The sequence below is a fragment of the Gadus macrocephalus genome, chromosome 17 (genome assembly GCF_031168955.1).
Source record: "Gadus macrocephalus chromosome 17, ASM3116895v1".
In the NCBI taxonomy this organism is placed as follows: domain Eukaryota; kingdom Metazoa; phylum Chordata; class Actinopteri; order Gadiformes; family Gadidae; genus Gadus; species Gadus macrocephalus.
The window spans coordinates 16,259,389-16,281,318 of record NC_082398.1 but is presented as its reverse complement, the minus strand read 5'-3'; the positions used below and the strand labels follow the sequence as shown (position 1 = coordinate 16,281,318).

The 21,930-nt window shown below is 46.4% G+C and overlaps 1 protein-coding gene and 1 long non-coding RNA gene across 2 annotated transcripts in view; both read right to left on the bottom strand.

The window, feature by feature from the left end:
• The window catches only part of clasp1a (cytoplasmic linker associated protein 1a), a 219,670-nt gene that overhangs the window by 6,126 nt on the left and 191,614 nt on the right, over positions 1-21,930 (bottom strand). Inside the window, exons 34-35 of the mRNA XM_060076665.1 lie at positions 17,672-17,819; positions 17,134-17,380 (exon numbers count right to left, since the gene is read on the bottom strand). Of these exons, the coding sequence (XP_059932648.1) occupies positions 17,134-17,380; positions 17,672-17,819 (395 nt within the window). The remainder of the gene's footprint in view (positions 1-17,133; positions 17,381-17,671; positions 17,820-21,930) is intronic.
• LOC132475505 (uncharacterized) lies at positions 208-772 on the bottom strand. The gene is made up of 2 exons (XR_009529933.1): positions 575-772; positions 208-382 (listed from the first exon to the last, which is right to left on the bottom strand). It is a non-coding gene; the product is annotated as an uncharacterized LOC132475505 (long non-coding RNA).

The following is a 21,930-nucleotide window of genomic DNA, read 5'->3' as shown; positions in this document are numbered from 1 at the left end:
TTAAGGTCATACCTTGGGGTCCCAGTCTTCATAGTTCCCCAATCTTATTTTGGCTCTTACTGGGCCTGTAACTCTCACAGAAAGACGGGTACAGGAGTTTGCATACGTTGCATTGTTTACAGGCAAGGGTGGATTACCGCACGGGCACACCGGGCACATGCCCAGGGGCCCAAGGGCGGTGGGGGGCCCTAAGCCAGAGCTTCTGTGTGAAGTCGCTGTTAGTAAATTTTTATGTTGCATTGTCGAAGCAATCAGTAGAGAAATACAAAAATTCAAGCGAAAACAGCAATAGTAGGCCTATTAATACTGAGTAAAAAAAAAAAAAGATCACTAGGGGGCACTATTTCAGTTAGTGAATTTGAGACAGGTCACGAACAAGGCACTGTGATTTAAACATCATCATCATCATCATTTTTTCCCGCTGGGCGCATATCTGGCCTTGGGATGTCTGTCTTCGACATCAGTCAGGGTTAGGTACCTTGTCAAGGACACCTCGACACTCAGCTAGGAGAAGCCGGGGATCGAACCAGCAACCTTCAGGTTACCAGCCAACCCGCTCTACCTCCTGAGCTACTGCCGCCCCAAACATGGAGCAACGGCGAACGGTTGTAACGTGAACTCTTAAGTGGAACCTTAATAGGTCCATGAGTGGAACAGCTAAGCAAAAAAAAAATAAACAAGAGAAAATGTATTTGCAAGTCGTTTAGGCTATGCTTAACTTTATAATAGTTCCATGGTACGCAGCAAGAAAGATAGCCAGTCACAATACTCCCGTACCGTACCGTTTTCGTGCGCGAAAGCTGCAGGCTGCCGGTTACGTTGCTCCAGCCTTTGAGTTCGCTTTTTTTAACTTTCTTAACTTTTATTACTTTTGTTCGTTCTTGTTTGTTTCACTTCTAACCCGGTGAAGTCCTACCCTCTCTAACGAGGCTGCTTTTGAGGGTTTTAGTGCTTTTTTAGTGATTGTTTTTTATGCCGCAGCAACAAGCTGCCTTTGTTTACTCAGGGGAACAGCTGTTTGCGCTAATGCCGACCGGCATAGTGGACAGACCAGCTGATATCCCACCTGAACTCTGGAGGAAAGCTAACCGGGGATGCAGAGGAGGGAAACAATGTCGTGGGATGAGAGGAGGGTCGAGACGGGAAGGGCTGATGGATAGGAGAAGATTTAAGCCGTGTCTCCCCTCGGTTGTTATGGGAAATGTGCGGTCTCTTAGCAACAAAATGGACGAGCTAACGGAGCTGACGCGGATCCACCGGGAGTACCGGGAGTGCAGCCTGATGTGTTTCACTGAGACATGGCTGCACAGGGACATTACGGACCAGATAGTCTCCGTGGATGGCTTCCACACCATCCGAGCTGACCGGGATTGTATTGAGAGCGGTAAGCGGAAAGAAGGGGGGGTTGCCGTCTTTGTAAACAGTAGTTGGTGCAATCCTGGTCACATCACCATTAAAGAACAGCTCTGTAGCCCGGATGCTGAACTGCTCGCCATTGGACTTCGTCCATACCATCTGCCAAGAGAGATCCCGCACGTTATCATTGTTGTACTGTACATCCCTCCCTCTGCAAACCCAACATCTGCCTGCAGCATCGTCCACACCACCATCTCCAAACTCCAGACTCAACACCCCAGTGCCCTCATCATCATTTCGGGAGACTTTAACCACGTCACCTTGGATAGAGTTCTGCCGACCTTCAAGCAATATGTGAGCTGTCCTACCAGAGAGGAGAGGACCCTGGACCTGATGCATGCTAAAATTAAGGATGCATACATCTCCTCTTCTCTCCCCCCTCTGGGCAGGTCAGATCATAACCTGGTTCACCTCAAACCCTGCTATGTGCCTCTGGTGAAGAGGAAGCCTACGACCACAAGGACTGTGAGGAGGTGGTCGGGGGAGGCTTATGGGGCACTGCAAGGCTGCTTTGAGGTGACTGACTGGCCTGCACTCTGTGAGCCCCACGGGGAGGACATTGATGGGCTTACAGAGTGCATCACGGACTATATCAACTTCTGTGTGGACTGCAATGTCCCTGCTCGGACTGTTACCTGTTATGCCAACAATAAGCCGTGGATCACCAAGGACATTAAGGCCATCCTGAATGAAAAGAAGAGGGTGTTCAGAGATGGCAACCGTGATGAGGTGAGGAGAGTACAGGTGGTACTCAAACTTGCAATCAAGGAGGCAAAAGGCAGATACAGGAGAAAGCTGGAGAATAAACTCCAGCAAAACAACACGAGGGATGTGTGGAGTGGTATGAGAAACATCACTGGGTTCCAGAAGACTGGTGGCATGGGGTTGGAGGGCTGTGTGGACCGGGCCAATGAACTGAACCTATTTTTCAATAGGTTTGATACTGCGGCCCCTCCCCCACAAGACTCTTCTGCTGGCTGCCAAACACCTACTGCCACTCCACCTCCCCCTACTCCTTCTCCTTACAGACCTCTTGTCTGTCCCTTGACACCTCAATTCACTCCTACCTACTCCATCCCTCCTCCCTGCTCTGCATCATGTTCTCTACAACCTGAGGACCTCACCCCTCCCCCAACTGTCACCTCTACAGTGTCCTTCACGCCTGACCTGGTGAGAACTGACCTGGTGAGACAGCTAACAAGACTCCACTCCGGCAAAGCTGCAGGCCCCGATGGTGTGTTGCCCAGGGTGCTTAAAGCCTGTGCCCATCAGCTGTGTGGAGTACTGAGTCTGGTCTTCAGCCTGAGCCTGCACCTCCAGAGGGTCCCCGTGCTGTGGAAGACGTCCTGCCTCGTTCCTGTACCTAAGAAGCCGTGTCCCAACGGCCCTCAGGACTACAGACCGGTGGCCCTGACGTCCTACGTCATGAAGACCCTGGAGAGGCTCATCCTGGAGCAGCTAAGGCCTATGGTCAGGCCCTTCACTGATCCACTACAGTTCGCCTACCAGCCCTGCTGGGAGTTGAGGACGGCATCATCTACCAGCTGAACAGAGTCTACACTCATCTGGACAAGCCGGCAAGCACTGTGAGAGTCATGTTCTTTGACTTCTCCAGTGCCTTCAATACCATCCGTCCGGCTCTACTGGGTGAGAAGATGACTGCGATGGAGGTGGAGGCCCCCATCGTGTCCTGGATTGTTGATTACCTGACGGGCAGACCACAGTACGTACGCCTACAGAACAGTGTGTCTGACAAGGTGGTCAGCAACACTGGGGCCCCACAGGGGACTGTCCTCTCTCCCTTCCTCTTCACCCTTTTCACCTCAGACTTTAACTATTGCACTGAGTCCTGCCACCTTCAGAAGTTTTCTGATGACTCAGCAATAGTTCGCTGCATTGAAAAGGGGGATGACCGTGAATACAGGACTGTTGTGGACAACTTTGTCACTTGGAGTGAGCTGAATCACCTGCAACTCAACGTGACAAAGACGAGGGAGAAAACAGCAGCTGTGACCCCTGTTTCCATACAGGGGGTCCCAGTGGACACTGTTGAGGAATACAAGTACCGGGTGTACTTTAATAACAAGTTGGACTGGACTAGAAACGCTGAGGCTGTCTACAAAAAAGGCCAAAGCCGACTCTTTTGCCTCAGGAGGCTGAGGTCTTTTAACATCTGCCGGACGATGCTGAGGATATTTTATGAGTCTGTTGTAGCCAGTGCAATCTTCTTCGCTGTCACATGCTGGGGCAGTGGGATGAGGGTTGCAGACACCAACAGACTTGAAAGACTGATTAGGAGGGCCGGTGATGTTGTGGGGGAGGAACTGGACACCCTGACGACCGTGGCAGAGAGGAGGATGCTGTCCAGGCTTCAGTCCATCTTGGACAATGTCTCACACCCTCTCTACGACACACTGGCCCTGCAGAGGAGCACCTGCAGCAGGAGATTCCTCTCACCCAGATGCACCACAGAGCGCCACAGGAAATCTTTCCTGCCTGTGGCCATTAAACTTTACAACGCCTCCCTTAGAATGTCAGACACCGTCCCTCTCTGTAATCTCTGACCTCAAACAAGGACTATAATTCTTGCACCTTTTGCACAATACTGTACAATTATTTTTGTACAGTTCTGTCTTTTATGTATGTATGTGTATGTGTATGTATATATATATATATGTGTATGTATATATGTATGTATGTGTGTATATGTATATATATATGTATGTATATATGGTGTTGTATATATATTTATATTGTCCTTAAATTTGTTATTTGTATATTAGTTTTTCTTAGGTTGTATCTTTTATCTTTTGTGTATGTATGTGTATTTATGTTGTATGTATATGTATATATATATATATATATATATATATGTATATGTGTGTGTGTATGTATATGTATATATATGGATATGGATATATATATGTTATATTTTTTATTATATTCTTAATATTTATTTATTTATTTGTGTATGTATATCTGGAGTTTGTGACAAAAATAATTTCCCTCTGGGATTATTAAAGTATCTATCTATCTATCTATCTATCTATCTATCTATCTATCTATCTATCTATCTATCTATCTATCTATCTATCTATCTATCTATCCATCCATCTGTTTGTATAATTTAATTAACAGCATGGGCTCCCACTAGCTTAACATAGTATTACCGTTTACTCTTGCATTAACAAGAGCAGCGGAAATCTGCTCAATCGTCAATGTGGTCGGAGTGCCCGCCCCCTCGATGTGGACTGAGTGCCCGCCCCCTCCATGTGGGCGGAGTGCCGGCCCCCTCCATGTGGACTGAGTGCCCGCCCCTCCATGTGGGCTCCGTCTGCGGGCTGCAGTCAGGGGTACTTGGACCGCACGGAGTAGGCCTATAATTTGTACCATACCGGGCCGGTGTCATCAGTGTCAAAATTGTTGGTTATGGTTATGATGATATTGTGGTTAAGGTTGAATGTTAATTTTGTCAAAAGAAATGGGATACTACCTGCAATAGATTACCCAATGTTTTGTGCATACAGCTTGAAAACAAACAACACAACTTTACATTGCATAGCATGCACCACTAGACCTTGCAATGCATAAATTGATTTGGTACATAATTGACTTCATGTTGCTGAACTCCGACAATGAGTCTCTCGTCGTCCATGTTGCCGACCCTCTGAGACCCTTTGATTGATTGACTGCTGACCTGGTGCCACTTTTTCACTTCCTGCCCTGCTCGATCTGCTCTGTTGAAATTGACGCGGTTTAGCAGCGGCTCGCGCCAAAAATAGAAGTGCAACGGAAAGATAGCGCCGCGGCGCAGCACGCCGCTCCTGGGACGCTGCTGAAACGTTCCGCGGAGCGCCCGGTGGAAATGGTCTCATTGATTAGAGTGGAAGCGATCAGCAGCGGTTACTGCAGCGCAGCCGTCCCGCGGCGCGTACGCCTCCGGTGGAATCGAGCCTTGAAAGTAGAGCGAGTTGAGTGAGGCTGACTGTACGACTCGACAACAAAAATGGCTGCGCCCGTGAAGAGATTTATCAGGGGTCCAAGCCAACAGGTTGGATCCCTATTGTTTTTGTAGCGTTTCTTTTTATTATTAGGGGTCCAAGCCAACAGGTTGGATCCCTATTGTTTTTGTAGCGATTATTATTATACTACCTCCCCGTGTATAAAAAAAAAAAAAAATAAAAAAAAAAAAAAACAATCTCACCACAGCCCAAATCGTAAATGGTGCACACACGCCAATTGCATGACTAGATCCAGGTCCGGCACCGCTACTCAGATAATTAGGGGTCCAAGCCAACAGGTTGGATCCCTATTGTTTTTGTAAGAATTTTTCTTTTTATTATTAGGGGTCCAAGCCAACAGGTTGGATCCCTATTGTTTTTGTAAGGATTTTTCCTAAAACTGGTACCACACCCCAAACCGTAAATGGTGCAGACACGCCAATAGCATGACTAGATCCAGGTCTCATCGCACTACGCAGACGACAAAATCCAGACATGCTGGTCACTAGGTGGCGCTATACCAAGGAAAAACGTGTTTGGGGCTATAACTCCCACACCGAACCTCCCACAGTCCAAAACGTTAAATCCACAGATTCACTGGAGTCTGCTGCATCTTTTGGCATAGGCCACGCCCATTTGCGTCTATAAAAAATTTCCGCAAAATCGCGAAAACCGCTAAACTGCCTTTTCACTAATCCTCGCACATTTCTCGCCCAATCAACACCAAACTTTGCACACGAAATCTTCAGACGCACACCAAAAATTAAATATGAAAACGTTTTGGATCCGACCGTCGACGGATCCGACCGTCAAAATAACAAAATGTAACCAATCACAGAGGTGTATTTGATATAGGCGGGCCAGAAGCGAGCTAAACAAATGACGAAAGCGCTGCGAAGGAAGCAGTCCGGAATCAGTCAGTATACATTGCAGTTGGCTACGGATGAACAGCAGTTGTTTGAAACGGCTTTGGTTGCTACAATAAAAGAGTTAGATTTGGCTTTTCCTCTAATAGAGGAACAGAAGACAGCGCTCAAAGCTTTCCTTTGCAAGAATGACGTTTTTGCTGTTTTACCGACCGGTTACGGCAAGAGTCTAATCTATCGGATAGCTCCGCTGGTAGCTTAGCGTATGGGGCTCTGGATACGTCACCTCGTGTATTCTTCTGATTGTTCGTAGTGTTATCCAATTGCGTCAGTGATATTTTCAAATGCATGCTTGGTGCCGCCCCTCGAGTTGGGGCATTTTCATTACTCATTGCCAGCTTTCTAGATGTGGGTCTGGATTTCCAGGCTAGTTATTCTGGGTGTTAAAAGTTATTCTTGTTGCTTTATGACTGTATTAGTGAAGTGGGTCATATTCTTAAGTCGGTCGCACACTTGAGGACAAATCCACTTAAGTGAAGCCATGCATCCCTTTGATTACTGGAACATCATAACTTTTCCAATACACCCCCAAAAAAACATTGAAAAATACTCACCTGACCTTGAAAAAAACTTCATTTCAAAGGAATCATAATTTCAAACAAAAACGAAACACAAAATGGAGATTGTGTAAAATTGCAGACTGCACAGGATAATTTCAATGCTGGTTCCGTAGGAAGACTACGTGGAGGAGGCTGTGATGGAGGAGGTGAGGGGAGGGAAGGAGGGAGGTAGGGTCTATGTATCTTTACCGGGAGCAAAGACATTGGGGAGGGTAGCCTTGTTTTCTGCACCCTCTTTTCGGTGGGCTGGAGAAGAGGAGAAAGAGGAATGGGGGGAGGTAGAGGGATGGGGGTGAGGTAGAGTGGTGGGGGTGAGGTAGAGGGGTGGAGGTGAGGTAGAGGGAGGGGGTGAGATAGAAGGATGGGGTAAGGAAAAGGTCGGATGGAGTTGGGAGGGGCAACAGAGTTAATAATGAGAGATGTGATTGCTGAAACAACCACAACCATTAATCTGCACATACACGCACAAATACACGTCTTTTATTTATTACTAGTTACTATTACGAGTTTTTACTCAACCTCTAGTCCCAGTCAATAATTTAACAAATTTCTGAGCGCATATTATAATAACATTTTGCCTATAATGTTACAACGTCTAACATTTTGGTTCACCCATTACGTAATGAAGCAACCATTATAATTTTCTCCTTACATTATGAAGCAAGCATAATAATTTTTCTACTTATATGCCATTTTCACACAGGTGATTCAAGCTTCATGCTTTATATGCGGACATCAATGTCGTTTAATAATCAGTATAATCAACGGGGGGTTTAGGGGGGTGGGCTTGCAAGGGTCAGAATATGACGTAGGGTCTAAGTTTGCACGAGGCGGGACAAGTGTGGCCGCTGTCACTGTAGTTTGTTTTGAACACAGACCAAATGGAGGCCTTAACGGGCAGACCTCTTCACGATCATCTTAATTTTTGCTAAAATAATGCATCATGTAGTATTCCGTTGCATCCACAAAATCTTAAGCATCGATCGATGAAAGATTGGAGCATGAGTTATCGACAAATAGAATAAACGATGAAGAAGAAAGGCTTTGCGAACGACTGCGTTACCGGCGAAAGAGAGCGTATTATTAAAAAATCTATATACGCATGCAGCTGTGAACTAATGCATTGTAATTTATTGCATGATGTGTGCTTTTAGGGTTATGCTAATACCTATCTTTAGCGTTTACCAAAAATGACTCAATTGCCAAAGCAATGGCAACATTGCATTACATTTTAAAAACAATTACAAAATCAGCAATGAAATATCTCCCAACCCCCCCTCCTCATGTACAATTAAATGCATATGAATAACATCATATAACATAACTAAAAAATAAATAATGATAATAATAAAAAAAATAAAACACTCTTTCTGATAAGGGATAAGATAAACACTCAAGGCACTACTCTATACATTACGAATCCACCAAGTCTGTAATTTGGGTAATGTTGTCAAAATACGTGAGAAAAGGCATCCATACTTTTTCAAATTTATTTGCAGCTCCCCTCAATGTGAATTTGATCTTTTCGAGCTTTAAACAGAACATGATCCCTTTTAGCCATCTAGTATGAGATGGTGGGTAGTATAAGTATAAGGCGGCGAGCTAGCAAAGTTGTAAAAGCGACCACATCATGCAACCAAGCCATATTGTATCTCTGGGCATTACCCCAAAAAGAGCAATGATGGGCTGGCATGACCAAAACATCTGTAACCAGGTGGCGGTAGAAGATTTACATCGCTCACACGTGGGATCGGTGTTTGGATATATCTTTGCTAGTTTCTCTTTAGTGAGATGAAGACGGTGAACTATCTTAAACTGAATTAGACCATGCCTGGCAGAGGGAGATGAGGAGTGCACTCGCCCAAGGATTAAATCCCACTGATCACCTTCAAATGACAGACTTAAATCATGTTCCCAAATAAATTTTAAATTCATCAGAGTTTGAGGATTAATAGCATCAATTACCCAATAAATCCAGGAGATGATCCGTGAGATCAGTGCCTGCTGCTAAAAAGATATCAATAGGTGTGCTTGGTGGGTGAGCAGGGAAGAGATGATGACCGCTTTGTACAAAATGTCTTATCTGCAGATACCGAAACATATGGGAACAGGGCAATAAGTACTTCTCTGACAGTTGCTTAAAGGAAGCAAATATCTTGTTTAGATATAAATCTTGAACAAGCCTAATTCCATTGCCATGCCAGGCCCGAAACGCCAGATCTGACACGGAGGGGGTGAAAAGATGGTTTGAAAGGATAGGAGCCTGTAGTGAAGCGCTTTGCAATCCAAAATGTTTCCGAAATTGAACCCAGATCTTTATGGTATGGGCAACAACAGGGTTTTCAAAGGAGCCAGAATTAAGAGGTAAAGGAGCAGTTACCAGCGGGTGGAGTTGCAATTTAAAAGATTCCAATTAAACCCAAGGAGGAGCTTCCACACCAGAACCACACTTATCATACCATACCACTTACCATATCATAACCTTCTGAACATTGCTAGCCCAGTAATAATAAAGGAAATTAGGCATTGCCATCCCTCCCAATTTTTTCGGTCTATGTAAAAAAGATTTACGAATACGAGGGATCTTACCATAAAAGCACTTAAGACTTGATCCAGTGTCAAAAAAATTCGCTTTGGAATGAAAATCGGAATACATTGAAATAAGTAAAGAAATCTGGGGGGAATGTTCATCTTTACTAGATCAATCCGGCCAGCCAACGAAAGAGGCAGTGCACGCCACCGGCCTATATCCTGCTTGCACCACCGACCGATTTTTACACCGAAGGTGTAAAAATTTGGTTAGATAACTTACAGAAGGAGTGGGTACTACTACTCCAAGGTATGTAAAATGAGAGGGCGCTGTCTTGAATGGAAAAACAGCAGAAGGAGCTTCTGAATTAATGGGGTAGTTCGCTTTTTTGTAAATTCAATTTGTAACCAGAAAACTTTCCAAATTGTTCCAATGTTGACAGAACATGCAGCAATGCTACTGGGTCAGCCATATACAAAAGAAGATCATCGGCGTAAAGAGAAAAAAAATTGTGTGTAGTATTCCCTCGGGTTATCCCTTCAATCGCCTGGCACTGATGTAGGGTAGCAGCAAGGGGTTCTATTGCCAAGGCAAATAGAAGACGGCTCAGGGGGCAACCCTGTTTCGTGCCTCTATATAGTGGGAAATATTTTGATTGTCAATTATTTGTATTAACGGAAGCTAAGGGAGAGGCATATAACAGTTCAACCCAAGAAATAAAATCCTTGCCAAAGCCGAATTTCCTCATTGCCATAAATAAATATTCCCACTCCACCCGGTCGAAAACTTTCCCTGCATCTAAGCTTATTAAACCTTCGGGGACTGCAGACCGTGTGGGAGTGTAAATGATATCAAAAAGCCTCCAAATATTAGAAAATTAGTGTCTGCTACGAATAAATCCAGTTTGGTCAGACAGCACCAAATCTGGGAGAACTTTCTCGAGCCGCCTAGCAAGAGTCTTGGCCAGGATTTTATAATCTAAATTTAGAAGGGAAATTGGTCTGTAAGACTGACAACACAAAGGATCTTTGCCCTTTTTGTGAAGGAGACAAATAAAGGCCTGATTCAAGGTTTCAGGGAGATGACCAGATGAATATGATTCATTAAACATAGACAGCATTAACAGGGATAAATCCTAGGCAAACTTTTTGAAAAACTCCACTGGGAACCCATCCGGTCCGGGGGATATCCCAGATTGCATACTTAAAATGGAATCTGAAATCTCCTTCAACGTCAGAGGGGAATCAAGGTCACCTTCCTGAGAGTCAACAAGAGATGGCAGTGTCAAATTGTGAAAAAAAGAATCGGAAGCGCTATTGTCACAATCGGAAATGTACAGATTGGTATAGAATGACACAAAAGAATGATTGATCTCCTTGTGGTCTGTGGTCACTACGCCCGAGGTGGTCTTAACATGGATTATCTGGCACGAGGCGGCAGCCTGGCGGGCTTGGTGAGCGAGAAGTTTGCCTGCCTTGTCGCCAAACTCATAAAATGTATGCCAAGATTTGAGTGTTCCGCTTTTGAAGTGGAAGCTAAATCAAACTCTGTCTGTAGACTAATCCGTTGTCGGTAAAGTTCAGCAGTGGGTGCTGAGGTATATTGGTTGTCTAGCTGCAAAATCTGGACAGACAGATCTTCTAATTTAGCCATCCTAGCTTTTTTAGTGTGTGAAGCATACCCAATGATTTGGCCGCATAGGTAAGCTTTTAGTGTTTCCCATATGGTACTATGAGATACTTCCGGCGAGGCATTTATTTCAATAAAAGTCCTATTTGTTTTTGAATGAATGTCACAAATGCACCCTCGGAGAGCAAAAGAGGGTTCAAGCGCCATGATTTATATAGGGCAGGTTGACCAGGAAAATTCAGTTCAAAAGAAAGGGGGGCGTGATCGGATCTAACTATACCGTGATAAATAGGCGGGGTGGAAAGGGGTAAAAGCCTAGAATCTAAAATAAAGAAGTAGATTCTAGAAAACGTATGTTGTACTGGCGAAAAGAAAGAAAAAGCCCTACTTTTAGGGAAATAAAAACACCAAGGGTCAACCATACCATACTGATCCATAAAAGTTTTAATAGCTGCAGCAGTTTTCGAAAGGGGGGGGGGGTTGGGTGATGAGCGGTCCAGACCGGGGCAGAGCACACAATTGAAGTCCCCCCCAATAATCAACTGATGATTATTGACATCAGGGATAGTAGAGAAAAAATTGTTAATAAAGTTACAGTCATCCCAGTTGGGAGCATAGACACTAGCAAGGATGACAGGCTTACTTAAAAGCTGACCGGTAACAATAATGAACCTGCCATCTGGATCTGCAATTATTTTGTCGCTTTCAAAGGTAACGCCTTTGTGTACCAGTATGGCTGTACCCCTAGCCTTAGAATTGAACTTAGAATGGAAGACCTTACCCACCCAACTCCTCTGAATTCTCATAACATCTGCCCTGCATAAATGAGTCTCTTGAAGGAAAGCTATTCCTACCCCAAGTTGATCTAAATGGGCTAACACTTTATTACTCTTTACAGGGTGGTTCAGTGCTTTTATGTTCCAAGAGATGAACTGAACTTTTCAGCCACTCATCATAACTCAGCACATACATTTTAATCACAGTCACAATGACGGTAGTAATGATAAGTGTATGACAAAAGACTAATATAAGGAAGAAAGAGAATAAAATAAATAAATAATAATAAAAGTAAAATACAATACAATAAAAGAAAAAGTAAGGCTATTCAAATATAGCATCACACAAACTGTAAACATTGGCAACGTGTAATATTCAGACTAATAGCCTTGGATTAAAGTTGAAGTAGACTAGAAATGTTCTAAACGTTGGTTTGGGTAGGAAGATCACAGTCAATTACAACATAAGGTTGAAGACCCACATACCATCACTCCCCGTCATTTCTCGCCGTTGTGGTAACCCGGTCCTCGGTTGGACCGGGTTCCACGGACAAAACTCGCTTGGCCTTCGGGTTTTAGCCATGGCAGGCATTTATTCAACAATCAACGTGAAACAATCACCCCAAAGAAGGAGTCGCGGTCTCTAGGGCCTCCGTGGGCCTCTAGGCTCTCTCCTTGCCACGAGCCCTTCCTTCCTGCACCCGACCCGTGCTGTGCTGTGCTGTGCCTCCTTTTAAAATGGCTCCTCGGCTTTCGGCCAGGTGTCCCCCAATCACCCTGATTGGGGAGCCGAAAGGGCTGCTCTCCGTCGCCGGCTGGTGGGTGGGGGTGGTATACCCAGTCCTTTACAGTACCCCGGGCCCGTCCAGGCCGAGGTCTCCGTGGTGGGATGCCACACTCCTCCACCCTTTGTCCAAGCCCCAGGTAGCCGAGGGACCCGCCCAGGCTGGTATCTCGCCGTGACAGGGCGTCGGCTGCGTCGTCTCCGGCAGCGTCGTCTCCGGCAGCGTCGTCTCCGGCAGCGTCGTCTCCGGCAGCGTCGTCTCCGGCAGCTTCGTCTCCGGCAGCTTCGTCTCCGGCAGCGTCGTCTCCCGCCGCCTCGTCTCCCGCCGCCTCGTCTCCCGCCGCCTCGTCTCCCGCCGCCTCGTCTCCCGCCGCTTCGTCTCCCGCCGCTTCGTCTCCCGCTGCGCCGGCGGCGGCTGCCTCTCCTGCCGCGGCGGCGACCGCATCTCTCCTGCCCCGGGACTCTAGTGCCGGGTCCCAAAGCCGGCGAAATATCGGGCAATCCCTCCCGATTAGGAACGGCACCGGGAGGTGTGGCACGACCCCTGCCCTAGCCGTAAACACCCCCTGTGGTGTCCGGACGACCACGTGACAGGTCTTGTATGTTCGTGAGTCCCCGTGTACGCATGTCACCTCCATGGGTGACCCTTCCCTTCCCACCGCCAGGTCGGGCATGAGGAGGGTGACCATGCTGCCAGTGTCCACTATGTCCTGCGTCCGTTTGGACATCACCCTCGCAGGTACGGTTGGGCACCCAGACGCTTCCTTTGCCCAACATGTCGCCAGCATGCAGGGCCGGCCCGTCCCCACGTCCGCGTAGGCCGACGGCACTATCACGTCCCGGTCTCGCGCTGCGGCCTCGTCTCGCGCTGTGGCGGCGGCGTCCCTTGCGGCGGCAGCGACGTCCCTCGCGGCGGCGGCGACGTCCCTCGCGGCGGCGGCGACGTCCCTCGCGGCGGCGGCGGCGTCCCTCGCGGCGGCGGCGGCGTCGTCCCTCGCGGCGGCGGCGTCGTCCCTCGCGGCGGCGGCGGCGTCCCTCGCGGCGGCGGCGGCGTCCCTCGCGGCGGCGGCGGCATCCCTCGCGGCGGCGGCGGCACCCCTCGCGACGGCGGCGGCGTCTCTCGCGGCAGCGGCGGCGTCTGTCCCGACCGGGTTCGGCATACCGTCTGGGTGGGGTACTTCACCGGGGGTCCGTAGTGGGTTCTTCCAATGCCCGCATTCTCCACCAAGTGTGGTAACCCGGTCCTCGGTTGGACCGGGTTCCACGGACAAAACTCGCTTGACCTTCGGGTTTTAGCCATGGCAGGCATTTATTCAACAATCAACGTGAAACAATCACCCCAAAGAAGGAGTCGCGGTCTCTAGGGCCTCCGTGGGCCTCTAGGCTCTCTCCTTGCCACGAGCCCTTCCTTCCTGCACCCGACCCGTGCTGTGCTGTGCTGTGCCTCCTTTTAAAATGGCTCCTCGGCTTTCGGCCAGGTGTCCCCCAATCACTCTGATTGGGGAGCCGAAAGGGCTGCTCTCCGTCGCCGGCTGGTGGGTGGGGGTGGTATACCCAGTCCTTTACAGTACCCCGGGCCCGTCCAGGCCGAGGTCTCCATGGCGGGATGCCACACCGTGCCCGCCGTAGGAATATTGGACTTGGCAAAAGCAGCCGCCTTGGAGGGGTCAGCAAATTCCTGCTTCTTCCCGTTGAAAACGAACCGGAGCCTTGCAGGGTGTAGTAGGGAGCATTTCACTCTTGCCTCTCTCAGCTGCTTTTGGACTGGAAGGAAAGCGGCTTTCCGGCGTAATAGGTCAGAGCTGAGGTCGGGGTAAAAGCTGATCTTTGCTCCTCGGTAGGTCAGCTGGCCTCTCTCGTACGAAATCCGTAGAATCTGCTCCTTTGTCTGGTAGTAGTGCATCCGGACCACCATCGCCCCTAGGGGACCAGTCGGCTGCGGCGGTCTTAAAGTGCGGTGGGCACGGTCAACCTCAGGCGGGCGGGTGAAACTGTCCTCTCCAAAAACCTTGATCAGGAACTTTTCCATAAAAGCAGTGCGGTGGTTTGCTTTGACTTTCTCCTCCAAACCAGTAACTTTTAGATTATTCCTCCTGGAGAAGTTTTCCAGGGAGTCTAATTTAGCGTACAGCTTGGAGTTCTCATCTTGCAAAGCAGCGTAGCAAGTTTCTAGCTCACCCACTCTCCCATCCACGTCCGTCAGAGAAATTTCAATGTCGGATATTTTATTGATGTGCACAGAAACGGTAGCTTGGAGGGTTGAAATAGAAGAACGTAGCTCTGAGAAAATCTCGTCCTTCATAGCGGCCACATCAGCTTTGATGGCCTCTTGCAGTTCTTTCAGAGCCCCGTGCGATAGCTCCACACTGGCATTGCTCGGCGGAGGTTCGCTAGCAGCATTGGTCGGCGTAGTTGGTTTGCTAGCAAAGGCATTTGTTAGCAGGGACTGCTCGGACTTTGCGTTTTTACCTCTGCCGGGTTTGTTCGACATGTTAACCGGTTAGAAGGTATCAGTAACGTGACAAAGGATGTTGAGGGGAAAAAGACGTGCCTTTAGCCGAGAATTAAGGCTTTAAGCCGATAAATTATGTAATATGCGAGGAGAGCTCAAGAGGGACATCTTCACTCCGCCATGACACTGGACGTTCCACATTTAAATAATTTTTAACCATTCAGCGAGCAATCTACACATATAATGTAATTTACATTTCCTACGGAGAAAATACTACCTCAGGGATAGTATTATTCAGGAGATTTTCAGGGTACAAAGGTCAGGATATGTTGTTCACACGCTCGAGTCAATTTATGGTTTACAGGGGTGATTGATCAATGGAAAGTGTAGTATAATATGCATGCAAATCAATTATTCAATAGCTTTTACTGTTATTCAGGGCTCAAAGTGCATTGACAATTAAAAAATGCATGCCAACTATTGGTTAGTTGAAAATAATAATAACGAACAGCTGAAAATTGTGTTCATTTACAGAAGCACCTTAGTGAAATAAACTTAGTGTAAAAACAGCTAAGGCAGCAACCTACCTTGCTGTAGTGGAAATAAAGCATATGCTTGTGTGGGGGAGGAGGCGAAGGGGGGTGTGAGGGCAAGATTGCGGATTGTACATTGGTTGCCTGACTTGAGATTTATTATTTTTTTACCAGAAGAATATGTCATTGAGATTAAACATCTCTTCAACTGAGCTGGCCAAGATAGGCAGCAGTAGCCTATAGTCACACATAGCCTACACACAAATCATCAGAAAAATAAAACAACTAAAACAGTCAGCAGGTGGGAGGGGGGATATCAATATCGCAAGACATTTTGGGAGGCTCAAGGAGGAAGAAATAATATTAAGTTTGAGCAACAAAGTGTAAAGACATTTCTGGAGGCTCAAGGAGGGGAGTAATATTACATTTTAGCGACAATGTGTAGTCTTGTGGTGAACTCTATAGACATAATTCACCATGCTGTATTATTAACATGTTTTCGTTCTGTGTTATAGGGACGCTGTCTCTTAAAGATCCAACGACTCGATTGTTGATATGCCCGTCAGCGTGATGTTTGAATTTAACGGTTTTTATATGATAAAATAAACAAACTGCCGTTGCGTTGACGACATCAAAAATTGTCTCTTGACTTCTTATATCGCAATTTCTACAGTCTATAGACAGAATGTCCAACCTGGGAGAGTTTGTCGACGGCGGGGCGACTGTTTTAACGCCCCACGGTCGACAAACTCTACCAGGATATCACAAGACATTGCAAACTCTCCCATCAATATCGCGAGACATTGCGGGATGCTCAAGGAGGTGAGTTATGTTTAAAAGTTTAGCAAAAAAGTGCAGTCTATAGACATAACATCTCAGCTGGGAGTTTGTCGACGGTAGGGCTGTTATCTTGTTCTTGCCGTTGTCTTGCAACGATTGTGTCCGCACGTGTGCGTGTGGTGTGTGTCTGCACGTGCGTGTGTGCGCCTGCGTGTCTACATGTGTGTGCAGTGTATGTGTGTGTGCGTGCATGCGTGCGGTGCGTGCGTGCGTGCTGTGTCTGTGTGTATGAGCTGCGGGCTGCCTAGCACATGCACACTTGACCAGGTGTGGAGGAGTAACTTGTCCGACAGGCCTGCTATTATATAGTAGTATGATTTTTAAAAGTCCCCTGGTTTTTGATTATGCCGTCTAGTTTCCTAACTTCCCAATGAAATAATTGGGATGATGTACATTTCAAATGTTTAATGGGCACGCCTGCGTTCATATTGCCACACACTTAGAATCCGTGTACATCTCATTCAGTAAAACATTTAAACAAACAACAAACAAGCCTACAAACACTGACAACCGTTATAGTAGCCTTACAAAAAGATTTACTTTCACATCATATATGTTCTATCGGCATCAGGGTTCGGGAGAATTGTGCATCAATAAACATCTTTCATTGCAAACATCTTTAGGAACATATTTAGGAACGTAATAACTGAAACATTAAACAGTTCAAAGGTAGGGCGTATACTCACAGTCCTTGAAGGTCTCCACATCGTCGTCGAACACTGCCTCCTTCAGGGCGCTCTTGTCGTAGGTGCTGATGGTCTCGCCGTAGCCGTACGGGGAGAACTCTCGGCCGCGTGGCCCCGAGAAGGAGCGTGGCGACGGGGTGTTGAGCAGCGACGTCTTGTTGTCCAGCGCTGTGCGACCCCCTCCTCCATCCACCGCGTCCAGACGGGCGTCTGACCCCGGGACAGACGCCAGCCCTTCCCTTCCGGCCTGGCGGAGGAGGGGAAGGTAGAAACATGTTGAACAGACCATGGGACGATTTACTTTATTCAGTAAAACACTTCCAAAAAATATGAAACAGTATCATTGACATTACATTTGACTTTCTCTCCAAAGGTAATAGTATTTTTATTACTTTATACATTCATGTCATCCCAGAGGATCTCTCCTTCTCTTTCCATGCTGAATCCTTCCTTACATTGGGAAGGTGGTTTAGTGGTGACAGTGTTTCCACTCCCAGCGCGAAGGGACTGGGTAAACTGGTCCCAGTAGTGGACTCACCGTGTCGTCCCTCTTGCCTTCTCGGCGGGTGGATTCATTCAGGTCCTCCTGGCTGCGATAGCTGAAGCTCTGAATGGCTTCAGTAACGCCGCGCAGCGAGCTGTAGATCTCCTCAGAGTTCATGTTCTCTGTGTCGTACTCTGTCATGCTGAACATACACAGACAGACGGAAAGACACACATTTTGTTCATTTCAGATGACCGGAAAAACGCAAATCATGTACCCTGCATTGTCTAAGTTATCGTATCCTCTACTACTAGATACTAGCCTGAGTAATGCAGAATTGAAAAGTCGCTTTAGTTTGGGTGTCACTGTGAACACTGTGCTGTACCATGTTGTTCCATGCAGGCTGTATAAATGTGGAGAACCCGGTGAAATATACCCCTTCTTTACAAAGGTTGAAAGTAAGATTTTTCAATAAAGGCTCCCAGTCACAAAAATTTAATGAAATAGTTGAATGGTTGCTCATTCTCAAACTCCTGTCCACTCATATTTATGGAAATGTATCCCACTTCGTATCAGGGGTGCAAACTGGTGATGGCTCAAAAAGGTGAAAATTTTCGGCAGGAAGAAAATGAGCAATGCACGGTGCCCATATCCTTCTATTATTCATCCTTAAATTTGGAAGTTTCGAAAGACCATAGGATCATGATAGTTGGTTGTTATAGGACTCCATCTGCAATAGGTAACTCAATGTCCACACTGGTCACAATTGCAGTATAATGAAATTGTTGTGATTGGTGATCTTAACTGGGATTGGTTGATGCCTGTGTCAGATGCATTTAAAGCACTGTGTGATTCTTTACATTTAACACAAATAATAACCTCCCCCACCAGACCGAACCCAAAATGTCCCGAGAAGTCGTCACTTATTGATCTACTTTTGACTAATGTCCCTTTTAAATACTCTGCCACAGGTGTTTTCCCAAAAGATGTAAGTGATCACTCTGTGATAGCAGCAATAAGAGACACCAAGATTGTTAAGTGTAAACCTTGTTTTGTAGAAAGGCATAATTTGAAGATGTTTGTTGAGCAGGGTTTTCTATGGGACGCATATATTTTTGACTGGGCTAGAATTGCCCTTATTGATGATGTTAAAATGGTTGGTCATTTTTCAATGATGCCTTTCATGAAATTCTAAATAAACATGCTCCTATGCGGAAGTTTAGAATTAAGGGTCGGGATAACCCTTGGTTCACAGCTGAGCTTTCCGGCCTGCTTCATGAACGTAATGCGGCCTGGGCAAAGGCAAGAAAGTCAGGCACTGAGGCTGTCTGGCTTCTCTTTCGGCAGCTGAGAAAAAAATGTACTTCTCTCTTCAGAAAAGCCAAATCTGATATTTATTTAAGTATTACTACAGAAAATATGAATGATCCGAGAAAATTCTGGAAAGCAATTAAATCGTTATCTGCTTCTAAAACCTCATTAATTACCATCTTGTATACTCAAAGATTCCATTGCTGTTCATGATAACATTTTATTCATTCTGGGTTCCTGTTCAATTCTGCCCCACATTTGTCTGTGAAATCTTTAAATTTGAACACTTTCAATCTTACCCCTTTTACGGTTGCTGAGGTTCACAAAGCCTTGAAGCAATTGAACCTTAGAAAACTGGTCCGGATCACTTGGAACCAAGGTTTTTAAAATTAGCAGCAGATTTATTAGCTGAACCATTGACACATCTTTTTAATCTCTAATTGGCTTCAAACAAAATACCTAAGATCTGGAAGGCTGCTTATGTTCGACCCCTACTAAAAGGAGGGGTTCCAACCATTTTAAATAATTACAGACCACTCTCAAACCTCTCAGTGTTATCAAAAGTGCTGGAATCCCTGGTCAGTGAGCATGTTAAAGATTATGTCCATACTCACCAAATATTAAATGTGCATCAAGGGTTTCGAAAAAATCATCATACTGCTGCCATGAAAGTTTTAAATTACATCATAGGAGCATTAGATAAAAAAGAACATTACGTACAGGGCTGTACGCTAACCTTTTTTTTCAGGAGCACTCGTCCCCCTAAGTTAAAAAATGTAGGAGCACAGAAAAAAAATGGGGGCACAATAGGTTTTTGTTCAGAACATTTATTAGCGTGCAGAAATTGCAATTGGGGGGGGGGGTCCAAGGACTGATCGGATGTACGGCTACTCGAATTCTGAGCTACCCTGGGCGGGATTTAGTGTAAATATTCATTACGGATGTGGTAGCACACAATACAATGGAAGGATTTCAAATGACAGACTTGGAAAATGTAGCCCTTTATTATACAGAAATTTGCTGTTGGTGTATTAGCCTAGGACAACACCCGTGCCGGATTATTTATCTAAATAGCCCTATGTTGTTAGAATTTACTCACTTTATGCAAGGTCTACGTTCGTGCAGTAGGCCTACTCGGCGTTGACTCTGTCCTAAAAATACAATATTATTGTAGATTATATCACATCAAAAAAGCGGGAGCTAACGTTAGTTGAATCAAGCAAACAAATAGCTGTTCTTTTTGCTCCAAAAAGATTGACTTCCCTCGATAGTGATTTGAGGCATAGACGGTAACGGTATTATATCACGGTACTTGTGTTAATTTTATCTTCTAATTTCGATATAAATGCTTCTGAAGAGGTAAAATACTGGTAAAATTTAAAAGAAATCAAGTTACATCTCTGAAAAACACTGATGTTTAATAGTATGGATTTGTTTCTCCACTTGCTTGCAGACCTTGCCGTATAGTTTTGGCATCTCAATTTGGTTGAAGTGTGTGCGGGCAGGTAACACGTGCCTGGGATCGAGTGTTTCGACCATCTCTTTAAAGCCCTTTCTATCGACATTTTGAAAGGGAACCATGTCCTTACACAGGTAAACAGCGACGGCGTTTGTTATCTCGTTCCACCGCTGGCATTTTGTCGTAAGGATTGGCTTTGGAAAATGCCTGCGTAACAATGTCTGATATGCAGAGACAGCTTCACGCTACCGGCGTCTGTCTCGTACGGTGTGGAATGAGAGCTTGTGAAGGCACTATTGCGCAAGCACGCAGGCGCGCTTGCTGCGCGCCTGCGTGCTGCCTGAGAACGCAGTATCGCTGTCAAATCTGTCCCTGGGAAAAGAAACGTTGCACCGAATTGAAAAAGGAACTATGTTTCGTCACCATATTTCCTGTAGTTGTGCGTAACTTTACTTTTTACATGAAAAAGTAGTTATGTTACTGTATTAACGCGTTACTTAGCATTAGGAGAAGTCACTCGCACGCATGCTCCGGTTTTGTTTTTCTTGTTCGCACGCCGAAATATTCACTCGCAAATGCGAGTGAAATGGGCACACTGCAGAGCCCTGATTACGTATCACTCTTTATTGATCTATCTAAAGCGTTTGATACTGTGGACCATCATATTCTAATACAGCATCTTATTAATATTGGATTTTCTGATTATACTGTGGGATGGTTTGTCAACTAGCTCACTGACAAAACTCATTGACCAGCTCTGACGGGGGGATCCCGAGGCGTTCCCAGGCCAGTGTTGAGATATAATCTCTCCACCTAGTCCTGGGTCTTCCCCGAGGTCTCCTCCCTACTGGACGTGCCTGAAACACCTCCCAAGGAAGGCGCCCAGTGGGCATCCTTACCAGATGCCCGAACCACCTCAGCTGACTCCTTTCTAAGTAAAGGAGCAGCGGCTCTCATCCGAGTTCCTCACGGATGGCTGAGCTTCTCACCCTATCCCTAAGGGAGACGCCAGCCACCCTTCTGAGAAAACTCATCTCGGCCGCTTGTACCCGCGATCTCGTCCTTTCGGTCATCACCCAGCCCTCATGACCATAGGTGAGGATAGGAACGAAGATCGACCGGTAGATCGAGAGCTTTGCCTTGCGGCTCAGCTCTCTTTTCGTTACAACGGTGCGGTAAAGCGAACGCAATACCGCCCCCGCTGCTCCCATTCTCCGGCCAATCTCACGCTCCATAGTACCCTCACTCGCGAACAAGACCCCGAGGTACTTGAACTCCTTCACTTGGGCTAAGGACTCATTTCCTACCCGGAGTAAGCAATCCACCGGTTTCCTGCTAAGAGTCATGGCCTCAGATTTAGCGGTGCTGATCCTCATCCCAGCCGCTTCACACTCGGCCGCCAGCCGATCCAGTGAGTGCTGAAGGTCACAGGCCGATGATCCAATGAGGACCACATCCTCTGCAAAAAGCAGTGACGAGATCCTCAGACCACCGAACTGCAACCCCTCCCCACCACGACTTTGCCTCGATATCCTGTCCATGT